At 45.8% G+C, this 19,077-nt stretch overlaps 2 protein-coding genes across 2 annotated transcripts; one reads left to right on the top strand and one right to left on the bottom strand.

Moving 5' to 3' along the window:
• Positions 1–269: 269 nt before the first annotated feature.
• LOC144490111 (V-type proton ATPase subunit d 1-like) lies at positions 270–15,772 on the bottom strand. The gene is made up of 8 exons (XM_078207922.1): positions 15,643–15,772; positions 9,762–9,933; positions 9,274–9,452; positions 6,366–6,445; positions 4,970–5,047; positions 2,389–2,565; positions 1,482–1,559; positions 270–552 (listed from the first exon to the last, which is right to left on the bottom strand). The coding sequence occupies exons 1-8, from the start codon at positions 15,770–15,772 to the stop codon at positions 391–393; spliced, it is 1,056 nt and encodes a 351-aa protein (XP_078064048.1). The 3' UTR covers positions 270–390.
• Positions 15,773–18,047: 2,275 nt separating this feature from the next.
• LOC144490113 (TMF-regulated nuclear protein 1-like) lies at positions 18,048–18,679 on the top strand. The gene has a single exon (XM_078207923.1). It carries the CDS (start codon positions 18,110–18,112, stop codon positions 18,545–18,547), a length of 438 nt encoding a protein of 145 aa, XP_078064049.1. The 5' UTR covers positions 18,048–18,109; the 3' UTR covers positions 18,548–18,679.
• The last annotated feature ends 398 nt before the right edge of the window (positions 18,680–19,077 follow it).

Consider the following 19,077-nt stretch of genomic DNA (forward strand, 5'->3'; position numbering starts at 1 on the left):
AATTGTTCCCATTTCTGATTGGACATCTGAGGCAGAGTGTATCCATTGCAATCATAATGAAGCAAGATAATTTAGCAGAACCCCTGAAATCAGACAGATAGCAATGAGGGAGGAATTCCTGGGATCACAGTATCTCCAGCCCAGGGGCTGAGCTAATGATTAGTCTACTATCCAATCTTTTTGGCTCTACTATCCAGAGATCAGCAAATGACTGAAGGTTAATTATTGTCATAAGATGAGCAAAGAGCAGGTTACTTGAGGTTGGAAGGTGAGGCGGTTACTCAGAATAAGTTGCTGTAAGCTGGTTACTGAGGATCAGTTACTGGGACAAGTCACAGGGGTTGGTGACTGGTTAATAATGGCACCAGTAATGCTTTAGGTGACTTGTGGTTAGAGTATGGGGATGTAGTTATCGATGCGAGTGCGATGCCTCTGGGCTATACATTCTGCAATCCAGACGATATTCCGACATTCCTGTTCCTTCAGCTTCATGTAAGCGTGAAACACCCCAAAGTGAAACTGGTTGTCAAACGCCAGCACATTGAGCTTCACCTGGTAAAGAAGAGAGTGAGAGTTACACTCAGATAAAGGGTTATGAGGCCACAGTCATGAGGAGCACATCTCATGGGATTGAGGTGAATGAGCCACTTCTTCTGGGGACCAGTTTCCTTTGTTAAAGCCCCCTGTCTTTTTCCTGGACTGAGCCCTGTCAATGTCTTTGCATCCCTTGGTCCCTGTCACCTCACTCCTGTTTGATTTTGGGCAGGAACTATTTCAAAGTAGTTTAACTGATGTAGGAGTGTCCATCCCCAGTGTTTCCACTGAGGCTGCAGTTCAGGATGTTTCCCAAACGTTTCTCACAGAAAGCCCCAAACCAAAAGGTAGTCATCATTTGGGATGCTTCAGGTTTTTGTGGGTTGTGGCAGCTCCCAACTTCCATCCTTTGCTCTGCAGCGTGTCTTGATCATCAGGCCGAGTCTGACCCAGCATCTGACGAATGTATTTAAAATAACCAATCCAGAAATATGCAGCCAGCCTGATACTCATTGTGGTGGAGGTGGGTGGAGGGGTTGAAGGAGCAGAGAGGGTGGTGGCTGAAAGGAAGAGAGAGGATTGCTTTTTGCTTTGTTTATTTGTATCAAAGTCGCTGCAATGAAGTTACTGTGAAAATCCCTTAGTCGCCACACTCCGGCGCCTGTTCGGGTACGCTGAGGGAGAATTTAGCATCCAATGCACGTCTTTCAGACTGTGGGAGGAAACTGGAGCACCCAGAGGAAACCCACGCAGACACAGGGAGAACGTGTGCAGGCTCTGCAGAGACAGTGACCCAAGCCAGGAATCGAACTCAGGTCCCTGGTGCTGTGAGGCAGCCGTGCTAACCACTCTGCCACCGTGCTGCCCAAGGTCAATGAGAGTGGGGTACTGTTGATGAAAGAGGGTGAAAGGGTGAGAGGTCTAAGGGGCCCAATCACTGCCTTTACCTCATATTCAAAGAACTTGTCCTCCAGTGTCTTCTCATCCGAATTCTTCTCTGCACCTTCAAACAAGAATTTATATTCCTGACAGAAGGGAATAAGAGGCAGGTCAGAAATAAACATCATCCTGGGAAAGGGTCCCACAAGCTGGAATTCCCCTTCCTCCCAGCCACCCACTGGGAACAGGCTGAAAGGCAGAGTGGGGGAGATACAAAATAAGGTGGGATGAGGGCGCCTTGCCTACCCATCCTCACTGGTATTTCATCAGTGGTAGGTTAGGTGTCGGGCAGCCCACTTGCCTTCAGGCCATTTCAGGCTTTTAAATAGTCAGTTAATGCCACTGAAGGGCATCTTCCCACCACCACTGAGATCACCAGGCAGCTACCAGGTGGAGAGACCACCAGGTAAATTCTGGCAACCTGGCTGTGGCTTGTGTAGGGCCGTCCCACTTGTTCAGGCACTCTGTGCCCAATGCAGGCACCCACCCCCGCCAGCAGAAAAGGCTGCCCCCTCTGAACCCCACCCACCTGCCTCCTTACTGCTGTCTCGCCAGGCCTGCTCGTTGGCCCTGACAAGGCTGTTCCACTTACCTAAAATAAAATACAGTTCACGGGCTTTAAACCCACCAGTGATAGAGATAATCCCGGGGGGAATGGAGAACATGGCCTAAAGATTCTTCATGGAGCCAGGGGAGGTGATGTGGGAGGTCAGTCACTCAGACAGAGACTATCGCAGCTGTCCAGACGGGGAATGGTGGGCTCCGGATGGAGTTCAGAACCTTCTCTTTCATTCTCTGACTGGTCAACGTCCAGGACAGAATGGGAAAATGTGACTGGCAGTGAAAGGAAGGGCACATCGACTGAACATTGATCAAAATAATAACCAGAGCTATGGAATCAGTGAGAGAACATACCGCATAATATTCAGCAACTGCACGCACATGCTCAAAGTCCTCAGCTTTGGACAAGAGTGTCAAACCATCTGGGTGTAGCCTGCCGCAGCAAGGGTAAAGTGCAGCCCGATCCTCTCTGCTCAGCTCAGTGCCAAAGGAGTTCAGAGTGATGACAAACGCACGGCGGTCAGCTTCAAACTAGGCAGGAAAATACCAGGGAGTGAGAGAGAACCTCAGAGTAAGAATGTGCTCATGGAGAGACACCCCAGAATCAGACATATTAAAACGCAGACACAAGCTATCCTCTCCAAATGGTCTAAGGCAGTGTTCATAATCCACATGAGCCTCTTCCCATTTCACTTCATCTGACCCCATCAACAGATCTTCCTTTCTTTTCTCCCTCAAGTATTTATCTAGGTTCCCGTTAAATGTACCTGTTCTACTTGCTTCAACCTTCTTTGGTCAGGAGTTCCACATTCTCACTATTCCCTGTGTAAAGAAGTTCCTCATGAGCTCCCTGTTGAATTTATTGGCAATTATCTTTTATTCATGGTTCCTAGTGTGGGGCTCCCCCACAAGATAATAATCTGGATCTTGATGAGCAGGGGACAATTTCAAAGTTTGCAGATGACACAAACCTTGGAAGTATTGTAATCTATGAAAAGGACAGAACTTCAGGATAGAACTTCAGAAATACATAGATAAGTTAGTGAAGTGGGCAGATAGGTGGCAGATAAAGTTCAATGTGGAGAAGTGTGCGGTGACGCACTTCTGTAGGAAGCACATGGAGAGATAATATAAAACAAGGGTAAAATTCTTAAGGGGTGCAAGAGCAGAGGGAACCTCTGGAATCTGTTCCATAATTTATTTTAATATACAGTGTTACAAGTGACAATCCTGCCAGACCGGGGGGGTCTTGTCCTCTCTAATTTTAATTTGCATATCAATTATCACCCCCTAAATCCAAAATGTCTTCATATCTTTACAATCTCTTTGTTAGTTTCCCTATTTTTGAATTGAGTTATTATTGTCACCTGTATTGGGATACAGTGAAAAGTATTGTTTCTTGTGAGCTGTTACAGACAAGACATACCATTCATAGAGTACATAGAGGAGAAGGAAAGGAGAAGGTGCAGATACTGATAGAGTGTAGGGAAAGATCAGCTTAATGTGTGATAGGAACATTCAAAATTCTGATGGCAGCAGGAAAGAAGTTGTTGAGTCAGTTGGTACGTTTTTTCAGACTTCTGTATCTTTTTCCTGACGGAATAAGGTGGAAGAGAGTACGCCCAGGATGCGTGGGGCCCTTGATTATGCTGGCTGCTTTCCCGAGGCAGTGTGAAGTGTAGATGGAGCCAATGGATGGGAGGTTGGTTTGCGTGATGGATTGGGCTACGTTCACAACCCTTTGTAGTTTCTTGCGGTCTTGATCAGAGCAGGAGCCATACCAAGCTGTGATGCAACCAGAAAGAATGCTTTCTATGGCGCATCTGTAGAAATTGGTGAGGGCCGTAGTGGACATGCCGAATTTCCTTAGCCTTCTAATGCTGAAACAGACATTCATTACTTCTGCAGGTACTCAGTACCTGTGAGTTTAGTTTGTATATCTCTTTTTATTTAGAGCTATGGAATTATAGCCATAATGGCACAGAATGAGGCCATTGGCCCATCAAGTCCCCCTGGCTCTCTGTAAAGCATTCCAGTCAGTTCCACTCATCTACCCCATCCCTGCAGCTCAGCATGGTTATTTGCCTCCTGTGCTTTTCCAATTTCCTTTCAAAATCATTCATGTCTCCAATTCCACCACCTTTGTAGGCAGCAAGTTCCAGATCATTACTACTCGCTGTGTAAAGAAAGTTTTTCCACACAACCTTCCCGTGCATCTCTTGCTCGAAACTTTAAATCTTTGCCCCATAGTCCCTGGACCATCAGCTGATGGGAACAATTTTTCTTTATCTATCTTATCTAAACCTGTCACAATTTTATGTGTCTGTCGAATACTTTGTTTTTATATTCTTCGATAATTTAATTTTGTAGTTCCTTTTAACTTACCTAATTCCTGTTTTTTGACTTCTTTTGTACTTCTTTATACTCCTATTTGTCATTCTCTTCTTTGTTTCCATGGCGTTTGCTATTTTACTCATCTTTTTATTCGTCCATGGTGTTTCATTATAGGCTAGTTTACTTCTTGTGTTTAAGTGAAATATACGTCTGCTGAACTCCACTGAGCACAGGTTTAGCTATTTATCACTGCTGCACTGACACTTGCTCTGTAATTTTTTTCCAGTTTCTCTTCCCTATTTCAATTCTCAACCACTCAAAATTAGATCCTTTCCAATCTATTGCTTTGGTCTTTGTCTTGCTTACTCAGTCCTCATACACAGACCCCAGAATTTGATAGCACTTGCTCTCCTAATGCTTGAAATTAATGATAATAGTGGAAACCGCTTTAGATGGCTACACAGATCCCACCCTACCTACCTGTCGTTGAACTCCCTGTGACTGGGCTCAAACTTGCGTCTCAACTAATTGTTCGTTGTTCAATGCCTATTTTAATGAGTCTCTGGATTGTCACAGTGCGGCAAATGGATAAAGTGCTTACCTGCAGGATGGGACACATCACATCTTCTGTCTGCCCACCTTGTTCTTTACAGAAGCTGTAAAATGATTCGAGATAAGCCTGAAACAGTAAAATGACAATCCTGAGGCTCATGAGCAGGAAATCATTTATCAATGGTTTTGCTCAGTTTGATTAAAGAAATCAAGTTAATGTAACTGAGGTTTCAATGGGACTAATGTACAGATAGAACATTAGTTCTATCTATTGCTTTGGTCTTTGTCTTGCTTACTCAGTCCTCATACACAGACCCCAGAATTTGATAGCACTTGCTCTCTTAATGCTTGAAATTAATGATAATAGTGGAAACCGCTTTAGATGGCTACACAGATCCCACCCTACCTACCTGTCGTTGAACTCCTTGTGACTTACGGACTGGAATCTAATTAATGTCTGTCTGTGTGGAGCTCGCACGTTCTCCCCGTGTCTGTGTGCGTTTCCTCCGGGTGCTCCGGTTTCCTCCCACAGTCTAAAGATGTGCGGATTAGGTGGATTGGCCATGCTAAATTGGCCCTTAGTGTCAGGGGGATTAGCTAGGGTAAATGCATGTGGTTATGGTGATAGGGCCTGGATGAGATTGTGGTTGGTGCAGACCCGATGGGCTGAATGGCCTCCTTCTGCACTTTTAAGATTCTATGAAATCTATGATGGGTTTGGGTTGTTTATATACAGTAACTGATATCCAGGATTTACAGGAAAGAGTAGATAAAGTTTATCCATGAAATAAGTTCATCTCAAGATAAGGAGTTGGCCATTTATCACTGAGATGAGGAGAAATTTCTTCACTGAGAAGGTTGGAAATCTTTGGAATTCTCTATCCCAGAGAGCTGCGATTGCTCAGTCAGTAAATTGACAGCTGTTTGGGCACTGAGGAAATCAGGGGCTATGGGGAGAGTGGGAGCAAGTGGAGGTGGTGTAAAAAAACAGCCATCATCTTATTGAATAAGGAAATAGGTTTGAGGGGTCTATTCCAGACAACCCTGTTCTTATTCCCTATGTTCTCATAACAGCAAGGTCGCACAGTGGCACAGTAGTTAGCACTGCTGCTTCACAGCGCCAGGAACTTGGGTTTGATTCCGGGCTTGGGTCACTGTCTGTATGGAGTTTGCACGTTCTCCCCGTGTCTGCATGGGTTTCTTCCAGGTGCTCCGGTTTCCTCCCACAGTCCAAAAGACGTGCAGGTTAAGTGCATTGGCCATGCTAAATTCTCCCTCCGTGTACCCGAACAAGCGCCGAAGTGTGGCGACGAGGGGATTTTCACAGTAACTTCATTGTGGTGTTAATGTAAGCCTACTTGTGACTAATAAATAAATAAACTTTAAACTTTAGACACCTGGGAGAAAATTACTGGCTGCAATCTGACCAGATTTATTGTTCTTACCTTGTAGAGTTTATTTCGTAATATTTCAATATTGACTTCATCGAGGTCATTCTCCGAAATGCAATCTTGGAAGAAGGAAGCTGGGAAATAGAAATCACCAGGTGAGTGTTTAAACATAGACAGTCTGACGCTGTTTAATCGAAGATTGGGTGTGTACAGACACTCAGACCCCTGCACAGTGAGACACCCACGCTGACCTGCAGACAGACACTAGGATCTCTGTACCGACCAATGCACAGATATTCAGACCTCTGCACTGCCCAATACAGATACTTGGATCCCTGCACTCGCCAATGCATAGATACATGGTCCCTTGCACTGACCGATACTCAGATACTCAGACCCCTGCACTGACCAGTACACAGCGAAACACTCAGACACACACACTGACCAGTACACAGAGAGATAGTCAGACACACATACTGACCAGTAATATATATAATATATATATAAATGATTTGGAGGAAAATGTAACTGGATTGATAAGTAAGTTTGCGGACGACACAAAGGTTGGTGGATTTGTGGATAGCGATGAGGACCATCAGAGGATACAGCAGGATATAGATCAGTTGGAGACTTGGGCGGAGAGATGGCAGATGGAGTTTAATCCGGACAAATGTGAGGTAATGCATTTTGGAAGGTCTTATCCAAATAGGAAATATACAGTAAATGGCAGAACCCTTCAGAGTATTGATAGGCAAAGGGATCTGGATGTACAGGTACACAGGTCACTGAAAGTGGCAATGCAGGTGGAGAAGGTAGTCAAGAAGCCATACGGCATGCTTGCCTTCATCGGCCGGTGTATTGAGTTTAAAAATTGGCAAGTCATGTTGCAGCTTTATAGAACCTTAGTTAGGCTGCACTTGGAATATAGTATTCAATTCTGGTCGCCACACTACCAAAAGGATGTGGAGGCTTTGGAGAGGGTACAGAAAAGATTTACCAGGATGTTGCCTGGTATGGAGGGCATTAGCTATGAGGAGAGGTTGGAGAAACTCGGTTTGTTCTCACTGGAGCGATGGAGGTTGAGGGGAGACCTGATAGAAGTCTACAAGATTATGAGAGGCATGGACAGAGTGGATAGTCAGAAGCTTTTTCCCAGGGTGGAAGAGTCAATTACTAGGGGGCATAGGTTTAAGGTGCGAGGTGCAAGGTTTAAAGGAGATGTACGAGGCAGATTTTTTACAGAGAGTGGTGGGTGCCTGAAACACGTTGCTGGGGGAGGTAGTGGAAGTGGAAGTGGATACGGTAGTGACTTTTAAGGGGATATGGTCCCCGGAAGGGTAGGGGGTTTTAGTTAAGTCGGGCAGCACGGTCAGTGCAGGCTTGGAGGGCCGAAGGGCCTGTTCCTGTGCTGTAATTTTCTTTGTTCTTTATTCTTTGTTCTAGTACACAGAGAGACAGTCAGACACACACACCGACCAGTACACAGAGAGACAGTCAGACACACATACTGACCAGTACACAGAGAGACAGTCAGACACGCATACTGACCAGTACATAGAGAGACAGTCAGACACACATACTGACCAGTACACAGAGAGACAGTCAGACACGCATACTGACCAATACACAGTGAGATACTCAGACACACATACTAACCAGTACACAGTGAGATACTCAGAGACACACATTAACCAGTATACAGTGAGATACTCAGACACACACACTAACCAATACACAGTGAGATACTCAGTGACACACACTAACCAGTGCACAGTGAGATACTCAGACACACACACTGACCAGTGCACAGTGAGATACTCAGACACACACACTGACCAGTGCACAGTGAGATACTCAGACACACACACTGACCAGTATACAGTGAGATACTCAGACACACATACTAACCAGTGCACAGTGAGATACTCAGACACACACACTAACCAATACACAGTGAGATACTCAGACACACACACTAACCAGTGCACAGTGAGATACTCAGACACACACACTGACCAGTGCACAGTGAGATACTCAGACACACACACTAACCAATACACAGTGAGATACTCAGACACACACACTGACCAGTGCACAGTGAGATACTCAGTGACACACACTAACCAGTGCACAGTGAGATACTCAGACACACACACTAACCAGTATACAGTGAGATACTCAGACACACACACTAACCAGTACACAGTGAGATACTCAGACACACACACTAACCAATACACAGTGAGATACTCAGTGACACACACTAACCAGTGCACAGTGAGATACTCAGACACACACACTGACCAGTACACAGTGAGATACTCAGACACACACACTAACCAATACACAGTGAGATACTCAGTGACACACACTAACCAGTGCACAGTGAGATACTCAGACACACACACTGACCAGTGCACAGTGAGATACTCAGACACACATACTAACCAGTGCACAGTGAGATACTCAGACATACACACTGACCAGTACACAGTGAGATACTCAGACATACACACTAACCAATACACAGTGAGATACTCAGTGACACACACTAACCAGTGCACAGTGAGATACTCAGACACACACACTGACCAGTGCACAGTGAGATACTCAGACACACACATTAACCAATACACAGTGAGATACTCAGACACACACACTGACCAGTGCACAGTGAGATACTCAGACATACACACTGACCAGTGCACAGTGAGATACTCAGACACACACACTGACCAGTGCACAGTGAGATACTCAGACACACATACTAACCAGTACACAGTGAGATACTCAGACATACACACTGACCAGTGCACAGTGAGATACTCAGACACACATACTAACCAGTATACTATAGGCCTATGTTTTTTGATACTTCAGGTGCTCTAGGCTAATGATAAGAGATTTGCTCTTCATTGTGCATCAGCTGCCCAGTTCTGGGGCATTGAGGTCCAGTTCTTACCTAAAGGTGTATCAACCAGAATAGCATTGTAGAGTTCAGCAGGGGTCTGAGCAATGTGAACAGCCTCCATCTGTTCGAAGCTGCCCAAGGGATGGCACTTGGGAAGGAGCTCTGAGATAGGTCGCTGGTGCAATGTGCCGGTAATCAGCAGGATAACGTTGTCAATCATGTAGCTGTACCTTTAAATCAGAGCAGCCAGTGAGCATAAGTTACACTGAACTCCAGAGAACTGGAGCCATTGGAAAGTTCAAATCAAAAATCAATCTCCAGTACAGGCTGGTGTAGGCTGCTGTAACTCAGCCACTCTCACCCTCACTGTCACACACTCAGTATCACTCCCTCTGTCACACTGCCATTCTCGCTGTCACTCTCACTCACTTATTGAACAATGTGTCTGTGTTGAGACACTGATTTCCTCAGAACTATTTAAACTGACTCTTTAAAATGTTAATTTGACAATAAAATAGTGCAAAGCCCAGGTTACTAACGTGATATAATCCAGGAAGGTGGTGAGTGGCTGCAAGGAATGGTTCCGCAGATAGACAAATTCCACCAGCAGTTTTTCTTTCAGTTTATCATCAATGATAGAGACTGTGAGGGGGCCTGTTTCGTTGGACAGAAAGCTGCCATAGTCTGTACTCTGAAGGTGCAGCTTCAGGTCTGCAGAAAGACATCATGAACCTCTGGTTAGGTAAGGGTTAAATTTGCACAAAACAGTACCCAATACACACTAAACACCAGATTTATTAAATACAAGAGTATTAACCCTAGGCTGGTGTAGGCTAAGTTACCCCATTCCTCCACATATATACCCCCTTTTCCCCATCTTCCCTTCCCTCCTCATTTTCCCCTCCCTCCTCATTTTCCCCTCTATTCCAATTCCCCTTCCCCGGATTCCCCCAATGCCCACCTGAATCAACCTCCTCACACCCCAATTATATCTACCCACCCCCGTCCCCACCCTACCCACCCCCGTCCCCACCCTACCCACCTGTTGTGTATTTGGAGATGAAACTTGGGATCACTTTGGTGAAAACTGGACTTTATTTGTGGTGTGTAGTATCCCTACTGTGCAGAAGGAGGCCATTTGGCCCACTGAGTGTGCACCGACTCTCCAAAAGAGCATCTTACCTAGGCCCAGCTCTCCGCCCTATCCCCGTAACCCTGCGCATTTACCATGGCCAATCCACCTAACTTGCACATCTTTGGACTGTGGGAGGAAACCGGAGCACCCGGAAGAAACTCATGCAGACACGAGGGGGGGAATTTTCCCATCCCGCCTGCCACGGGAATTGTAGTGGGTGGAGGGGGGGGGGAATGGATCATGCTAAGGTCCGTTAACCTCGGGTGGGATTTTCTGGTTTTGGGGTGAGCGCGGCTGCAAAACCCCGTCCGAGGCCTGGTGCTTCTCAGTTTCTCACTCTACATCTCATTACGTCCTCTCTGCATGTGCGCAAATGGGTCAAACCTCGCAAGAATACTTCCTTGCATTCATTACTACAGTAGGGCTCTATAGCGAGCCAAAAGACAATTCATAACATTTCCTCCCCCTTCAATTTGAACGTCCCCAAAAGAAGTTTGACATGAACACCAGTCAATGAGTCAGTCACTGTGACAAATTTAAACGGTCTGGAGGTCGTCGGTCTTGGAATGGTTGATGACAAACCTCTGGCAATTTCATCTTCGCACTGGCATCAGCGGTGGCTGTTTAATGCTCATGTAGGAAGTAGAGGCTGTCTCTGCGCCTAAACAGAGGGTGAGGTATTGCAAAATCCACATGCACAAGCTGCCAAGCTTCTTCAGGCCATTCCTATGGATGCAGTGGTGCTAAGGGTGGCAGGTTTCTTACCTTTGCACAAGAAGAATATGTTCTAGCTTTTTCTTCTATCTCAACATTAAGTCCAGGCCACCAGAAATAATTTATTGTTATTTCTTTCAGGCTTCTGACTTCACAGTGGCCTTCATGTAGCTTCTGTATCACCAGTTTCCTCAATGGTGGCAAAATGATCACTGAGCCCTCACAGAACAACCTTGACTGCAGTGACAGCTCCGTTCTCCTGGATTGGTAGGATTTCAAGCAAAGTGTTTGTTCTGAAGTCTTTCTTCTAAAACCATATCCATCACTTCTGAGAGTATAGTGTCATTCTGAGTGTGCTTTCTCACTTGCCTAGATGTGACCGGTATGTTGTCTATTTGTTCAAAGTAGAAAATATTCTCCTTTGAGCAGTCTGAAGAACTGCCAGGCAGTGACAATCTTGAAAGTCCATTTGCATTACAATGTAAACTAGACTGGCAGTGTTTAATGGTGTGAGTGTGTGCAGACAAGAGCAATGCCCATCTTTGCATTCAATTTGCTGCGAGTGACAGAATTCCCATGTGTGGCCCAAAAATGGTAGTGAGTGGACAATGGTCTGTCAATAATGTAAACTCTCCCATTCAGGATCTGATGGAATTTCTTGACTTCGAAGATGATCCCCCGTGCTTCCTGTTCAATCCGGGCATAGCTACTATCAGCTTTGCTCAAGGTTCAAGAAACAACAGCAATGAATCTTTCTTCGCCCAATGGTATGATGTGGGAGATCACCGCCCCTACACCATAAGGGGATGCATCAAGTGTCAAATAAGATCAAAGTGTGTGAGAGCATCAGACTTAAGGTAACACTTCTTTGGCTTGCGTGAAGGCGTTATTGTATTCATCTGACCACTTCCACATCTTGGTCTGGCATAAGAGGTTATGTAATGGTTTCAGAATTGTTGCCAAGTTTGGGACAAATCCTCCATAATAATTCAACAATCCCAGGAAGGAATGTAACTGGCTTATATTCTGAGGTGCAGGTGCCTCAGTAATGGCTTTAACCTTAGGAGGAGATTTATGAAGGCCGATGGTGTCAATTTCATGTCCCAAATAATCACCGGAGGATTGAAAGAACACACATTTGGCCTTATGAACTCTCAGACCACAGTCTTCCAATCTCTGATCAGCGGCACCCAAGTTTCGAAGCTGCTCATCTTCATCTCTTCCAGTGACTAGGATGTTGTCCAGATGGCACTGGACTCCACTCAGTCCACTCAGGATCTGGTCCATTGCCCTTTGAAACAATGCAGCAGCAGATTTTTTTTGCAAAAATATAATTTATTCATATATAATCTGAAAGACACATTACCAAACATTTCAAATTGTTCTAACAGTAAAGTGTAATGATATTCACATTTTCTCCAGAGATCAAGATGTACTCTGAGGTGCTTCAGTTCAGTAATGAGAACATTATATATATTTCAATATTTTCATTACAGAGAGTAAAATTCTTTACAAACTATATTCATCGGTCATTTTGCACTCTGGGAAGCTTCAATATATTTGCATAGAGTTAGGATTCAGCACACAATCTGATGGGTTTACCTGGTTATCAGCCCCTTGGCGTACGTTGGTCTTTCCCATGTGAAACCAAACAGCAATCTCCGGTACCAGAACAGGCCATTGCATGTCAGAAATTACTGTGACTTTTTGTCCACATTCATCTGATAGTAAGCCTGGCTCTGGTCAATTTTGCTGAAATATTTGTCTCCTGCCTATCCCTCAAACAGGTCCTTGATGTGAGGTCATGGGTACTGTTCAGCACATATCTTTGGATTTATGGTGACCTTGAGGTCCCTGTAAATCCTCATGGAGCTATTTTTCTTGATGACTGTAACAATAGACATAGCCCATTCACTGAAGCTGTCTTCACAAGTCGCTCCAAGTCAGCCTCCACCTTTGGCCTAGTAGCATATGGTACAGGCTATGCCTTCAAACATTTTGCTTGGCATTTTACTTTTTAAAAATTTTACCTTTTATTTTTAGTTTGACTGTAAAGTCCTTCATGTTCCTTCATTCTTCATTGAAAACAGCAATGTGCTTTTTAAAATTTTTTATGAGGCCTTATTCTCCATTGGCCATCATGTGGACTTCAGTCTAGTTCAGTCGAATCTTCTCCAGCCATGCACGACCCATCAACGCTGGATAGTTTCCCTTCACTACGTGTAGAGGTAAATCTGTTTTTTGTTCATCGAGCAGCCACTTCAATGCAGCCCTTCAGGGGAACAACTTCTCCTGTGTATGTCTTCAGCACTATCCTTGATGGCCTTGAGGGAATGTATTGGAGTTTCTCATTATAAATAGACTCCGGCATCAGCGAGACTGCTGCCCCAGTGCCAACTTCCATCCTTTACTAGCTGCCCTTCCAGCAGTGGAGTGACCCAGTATCTGTAGTACCGTTGATGGCTAGCATATGTAACGATAGCTCCTCCTCTAACTGTATGTCACTATGCTCTTCTTGACCCTGCTGTACAGCATGGACATTCTCCCTTTACTTTAAATGTTATCTTGATTCGTTCTTGCTTTTTACTTTTATTTATAGTTCACTTTTTGTTCCTGCAAGCACACTCTGTGTCCTTTTTTTCCATAGCATTGCCATTCCATGTCTTTACACTAGCATTCAGCAGCAGAATGTTCTGGCTTTGCACACTGATAACATGTATGGGCCCTGGCGGCTTTGGGTGTCAATTCAGTGGACATTTTGTGCACCTGAGGAGATGAACTCAAAGGAAGCTGGGCTTCCTTTGCAGCCAGCTGCACAGAAACAGCGATTTCAACGGCTTTCTGCAGAGTGAGATTACTCTCAGTTAACAAACATTTTTGTGTTGCTTCACAACGTAGATCACAAACAAGTCTGTCACAAGTGGTGTTGTTAAGCGTGTCTCTACATTCACAGTATTCTGCAAGTCTTTTAAGCATTGCAATAAATTATCTCCTCTTGTCTTTTTTATGGAATGTAACGCACTCTGCTATCAACAGGAGCTTAGGTGAAAATGTGCTTGCAAAATTTCCACAATCTGCTTGTATGTTTTAGTGCCTGGTTTATCAGGCTGCACAAGACTATGGGGGAGATTACAAGTTTTCCTCCCATCGCACTCAGGAAAGTAGGCACCGTAATGTCTTAATCTATTTTGTTTGCCAGTGCAAAATAGTCAAATGTTCAGTATAAGAGCTCCATCGTTCCACATTTTCATCAAAAGTTCCAACGATGCTGAAAACTCTTGCCATTTTTTTTACTCATGTAGGTTTCCTGTATGTGTTATTTGCAACCATGTTTCCAGCAGCTCATCATTCTCATTCACACAAGATACTAATTTGAGCTAGATTTTGTTTTTAGTGCCTCTTTTCTCATGTGCACAATTATCCATTAGTTCCCCACAGATGCAGCAACACAATGTGAAAAGTTTCCTTTCTTCTTTTGACTTTAATTCTTAAACCTCTTCTATTGAGTGGTTCAGTAAGCGCATCACCATTATCCTTGTCGCCTGCATGTTGTGTATTTGGAGACATGATACTTGGGAGCAGTTTGGTAAAAACTAAAATTGAGCGTAAGTTTATTTGTGGTGCGTGTTCACTCATGTCTGCTACTTCTTTCTGTTTCCCGCTCTCCATCTCATTACGTTGATCATGCGTGCGCACAAACGGGCCATACCTCGCAAAAATACTTCCTTGCATATATCACTACAGCTGGGCTCTGCAGTGCGCCAAAAGACAAATTCATCACATCACCCTCCCCACTATGCTCACCCCCCCCCACCCTACTCAACCCCCCCCACACCGCTACCCTACCCATCCTCCCTACACACCCACCTACTCACCCCCTTACCCTACTCGCCCTCCGCACACAACCACCCTATTCACCCTCCCCACACCCCCACCCTCCCCACACCCCCACCCTACTCAACTTACCCACACCCCCATGCTACTCACGTACCCCACCCTCATCCCATTTTTTACACATTTCATCCACCCGCCATTCCCCCCCATCTCCCCTTTTCAATAACCCTCAATCCCCTCATCACCCTCCCCACCCTCACTGTGGCTTTGTTAGTAGCACTGCCACCTCTGAATCAGTTCCAATCCCAGTCCAGGACTTGAGCACTAAAATGAAGGCTGATACTGCAGTGCAGTACTGAAGGAGTGCTGCAGTGACACATTAATATGTAGCCCCATTGTCCCTCTCAGGTGGATGTAAGAGACTTCACTGCACTGTTTTGAAGAAAAGCAGAGGAGGTATCCCTGGTGTTCTAAACAATATTTATCCCACAATCTAAATCACAAATGGAATACCCGATCATTATCATATTGCTGTTTGTGGGAGTTTGCTGTGTGCAAATTGGCTGTCACATTTTCAACACTACAACGACAACACTTCGAAAAGTCTAAAAGTACTTAATTGGTTGTAATGCACTTTGTGATGTCCCGTCTTCGCTATATTACTGCAAGTCTTTCCCTTTTCTTTGTCGCCCATTGAGAGAACTAGAAAAACAGAAAGAAGCTCAGCAAGAACTCACCCTCCAGAGTCTGACATTGCACCAGATTGAGGAAATCCGCCTGTTTCAGGATCCCACCTTTAAACCCTCTGACCAGTCCCTCCAGGTAACCGCTATCCACATTAAAATAAAACTCTGCAAAGCCCATCATTCAAGCAACAGTTTGTAGCTCTCGCAACGATGAGTCTCTTTTGTTGGTCTCTGCTGCACTCCTTCTCATAATGAAGGTCAGGGCTATTAAAACTCTTGGTGATATCATCAGCAGAGCTGAGTGGAGCTGGCTGCTTCTGGGTCATTCTGGCTGTGTGTGTTTTGCACAATATTTCCTGATCCCCGAGACCAATAAAACTCTCATCTCTGCCCCAAAGTGTAAATCCTCCCCTTTTACCTCCCTCATGTTGTTATAAAACAAAATCTACAGGAACGCGAACATATCATGTTACAGATTAAAAGATAATCCTTCTGGAAATAGCAGTTTGTACATTAAGGGAACCTGAATTTCTGAATCTATTCTCCAGCTCCTGTGATGCATTTGTCCTCTTCCTTCGTACTGACTATAGCATTGCCTGAGTTGTCACAGTCCCTCCTCACCATATAAAAGCACACAAATGCTTTGGTTTCAATTCCCTTTATGATGTACTGGGCTCTGGCAAGCTTTCAGCAATTTACTATAAATACAGTCCGCGATGGATGTGTAGAACCCTAAACTAGCTACAGGTGTGTGCAGATTGCTACCCCTGGTACATGTAGACTCCTGATCCAGACATTCAGGGGCATGCAGATACCTGACCCAGGTACAGATGTGTGCACGTTCCTAACCCGGGTACAGGTGTGAGCAAATTCCTGACTCAGGTACAGATGTGTGCAAGTTCCTGACCCAGGTAAAGATTTGTGTAGACGCCTGACCTAGGTACAGGTGTATGCTAATTTCTGATCCAGTTATGAAGTTTATGCAGGTTCCTTCCTGTCACTATCTGGTTGCCTTCAAAACATACTGGCCCAGAAGGTGAAACAAACCAGTTTCCACCTGCTTGATATTTTTCTGTATAATACTGACTTCAACATGGTCCTTTTCTCAGGGATCAACATTATAGAGAAGGAAAGAGTACGACAGAGAGGGTCAGTGTGACTGGTCGGGAGTAGGGTGTTTGTGTTAAAAAATGAGATTAGGGACTGTGTCAATCAGTGGCTGGGAGTATGTGTTCAGGGTTTTTGGGGCTGTTTTTAGGGATGTGATTAGGGGCTGTAAATAGGGTACATTTTAGTGACAGCATGGATATATTTGAGGGGTGGGGGTGCTGGAATTAGGGGAGCTGGGTTAAAGGGGGCCCAGATTGGGGGAGCTGGGTTAGAGTTTCTGCGATTAGGGGTTGAATTTAAGGGGAGGATTTGATTAGAGGTTAGTTTTAGGGGAGCTGGATTTATAGAGTGCTGGATTCAGAATGGCACAGAGGGAAGCTATTTGGCTCATTAAGTCAATGCCAATTCTCTATTCAGTAATCCAGTCAGTCCCATTTTCTCACAGTCCTGGCAGTTAATTTTTCTTAAGTGCCCATTAAATTTCTTTTCAAAATCATTTTTGGCCTTGACTTCTATTATGCTCTTAGGGTGTGAGTTTCAAATCATTACAACTCATTGCATTAAAAAAGATTTTCCGCACACCTTACATGCCTCTTAATCAAATCTTAAATATGTCCCCTAGGTCCTTATGCTAATGGAATGACTTTTCTTTGTCCACTTTATCTAAACTTATCATAATCTGGTACATCTTAATCAAATCTTTCCTTGAATTCCTCTGCTCCAAGGAGTACAACCCCTTTTTTTTTCATTGAGAGGTTGGGTTTAGAGGTTGATCCTTTGCAATTATCTTCAGTCCCTCGAAAATGAGGACATGGTTTGTGCATCCTCAGGTGATGTGGAGATGTCATCCTCAGGTGAGTCAGGAGGCCTAACCCTGGAGTCACAGGTGTGTGGGCAGAGAGGACAAGAGTTGCCCTGAGGGAGGGAGATTCTCAAGCCAGGGTTCTGCTCTCTCTCTTTCTGATGCTTCGACGCTGTCAGTTTCTAACGGTGCTGCAGCTTTGTGGATGAGGCACCGCCACACGGGTGAGCAGCAGGTTTGTCCCCGAGGCCTTCAGGTTGTCCTTGGAAACAGTTTCTCTGTCCTCCTTGTGACGGGGTGCCATCCTCAGGTTGTGAAGCGACACACTTTGAACCAGAGGCCAAGGGCAAGCTTGCTAGCTCCGCCCACTATATGGAGGCCCCGCCCTTCTCAACCGTCCAGGGTGGCTCCGCCCTCAGAGGAAGCCCTTCCTTCCTTCAAATCCCGCCCATTTCGCTGGAGGCCCGCCCACTACACTAGCCCATCCCCCAGACAGGAGCCACACCCACTACGCTAGCCCCTCCCCCATAGGGAAGCCCCGCCCATACTTACCCCTCCCCTGAGGCGGCCTCCCCCGAGTCCGCAGTCGGCGCTGCGGACAGGGCGATGGGGAAACTCCGGGACAAACTGTCGGGAAAAGGAGCCGCGAGTCCGCCGCCAGCCGCGGGCGAGGTGCAGGAGAAGCAGCAGCGGGGCCCGGCGAGGAGTGAGCCGGTGTCCCGGGCCCTGACCTCGAGCAGCAGCCTGGAGTTTGCGGAAGCCCGGCGGCGGCTGCTGGAGATGGAGCGGCGGCAGCGGCGGGTCCGGGAGCTGGAGATCGGCCTGCAGCAGCTGCGCGATATCCTGGTCCGGGCCGAGCAGGAGGCGGTGGAACACGGGGAGCTGGTGAACCGGATCCGGAGCTGTGCCCAGCAGGGAGAGATTGGACTCAACGCCCGCAGCCAGAACATCAAAACCCGCCTGAAAGTCCGGGGACAGCGGGCGCCGCTGATCGTGGCCGCCGCCTTAGGGCTGCGCCACTGTGTCCCCTGGACCAGAAAATGAGAGGAGCCAGGGGATAGGGGCTGGGCGACGGGCCGACCGGCCAGGAGCCGCAGGTCTGTTGTGTAATTTCCCAGGTCCCTGAATCTTCTCTCAATCCGAATGTAAATTAAATTAAAATAAATATTTATTTCACTCATAGCCTCAGAGAGCTTGACTGTTATCTGTGCTGCACCTGTCCTGGGAATGATCGAGAGGATGTGGATCGTGTCACATGAATTACAATCTTTGCATTTGAATCTGGTGGGTCTGTAGGTTGTAGGGCCTTTCCTGGAGATGATACATCATTACCCCCTCTCTAAACTGGGACATTGAATGTCACAACTAAGGTTTAGTCCATGCAAACACACCTGCCTGCACCAGATTGCCCAGAGATCTTGCCCCATCTGCTCCCCTCACTGGTGAAAACAAGTTCAAATTTTTTTTCTGTCCCCGATGCAGAACACTTCATTTATTCACATCAAAGCCTCATTGTCGCAGCTCTCCACATCTGCCTGATGTGGTCCAGCATCGCCGGCAGTCCTGACACTGGC

The sequence above is a fragment of the Mustelus asterias genome, unplaced genomic scaffold, assembly GCF_964213995.1.
Source record: "Mustelus asterias unplaced genomic scaffold, sMusAst1.hap1.1 HAP1_SCAFFOLD_2885, whole genome shotgun sequence".
NCBI lineage: Eukaryota > Metazoa > Chordata > Chondrichthyes > Carcharhiniformes > Triakidae > Mustelus > Mustelus asterias.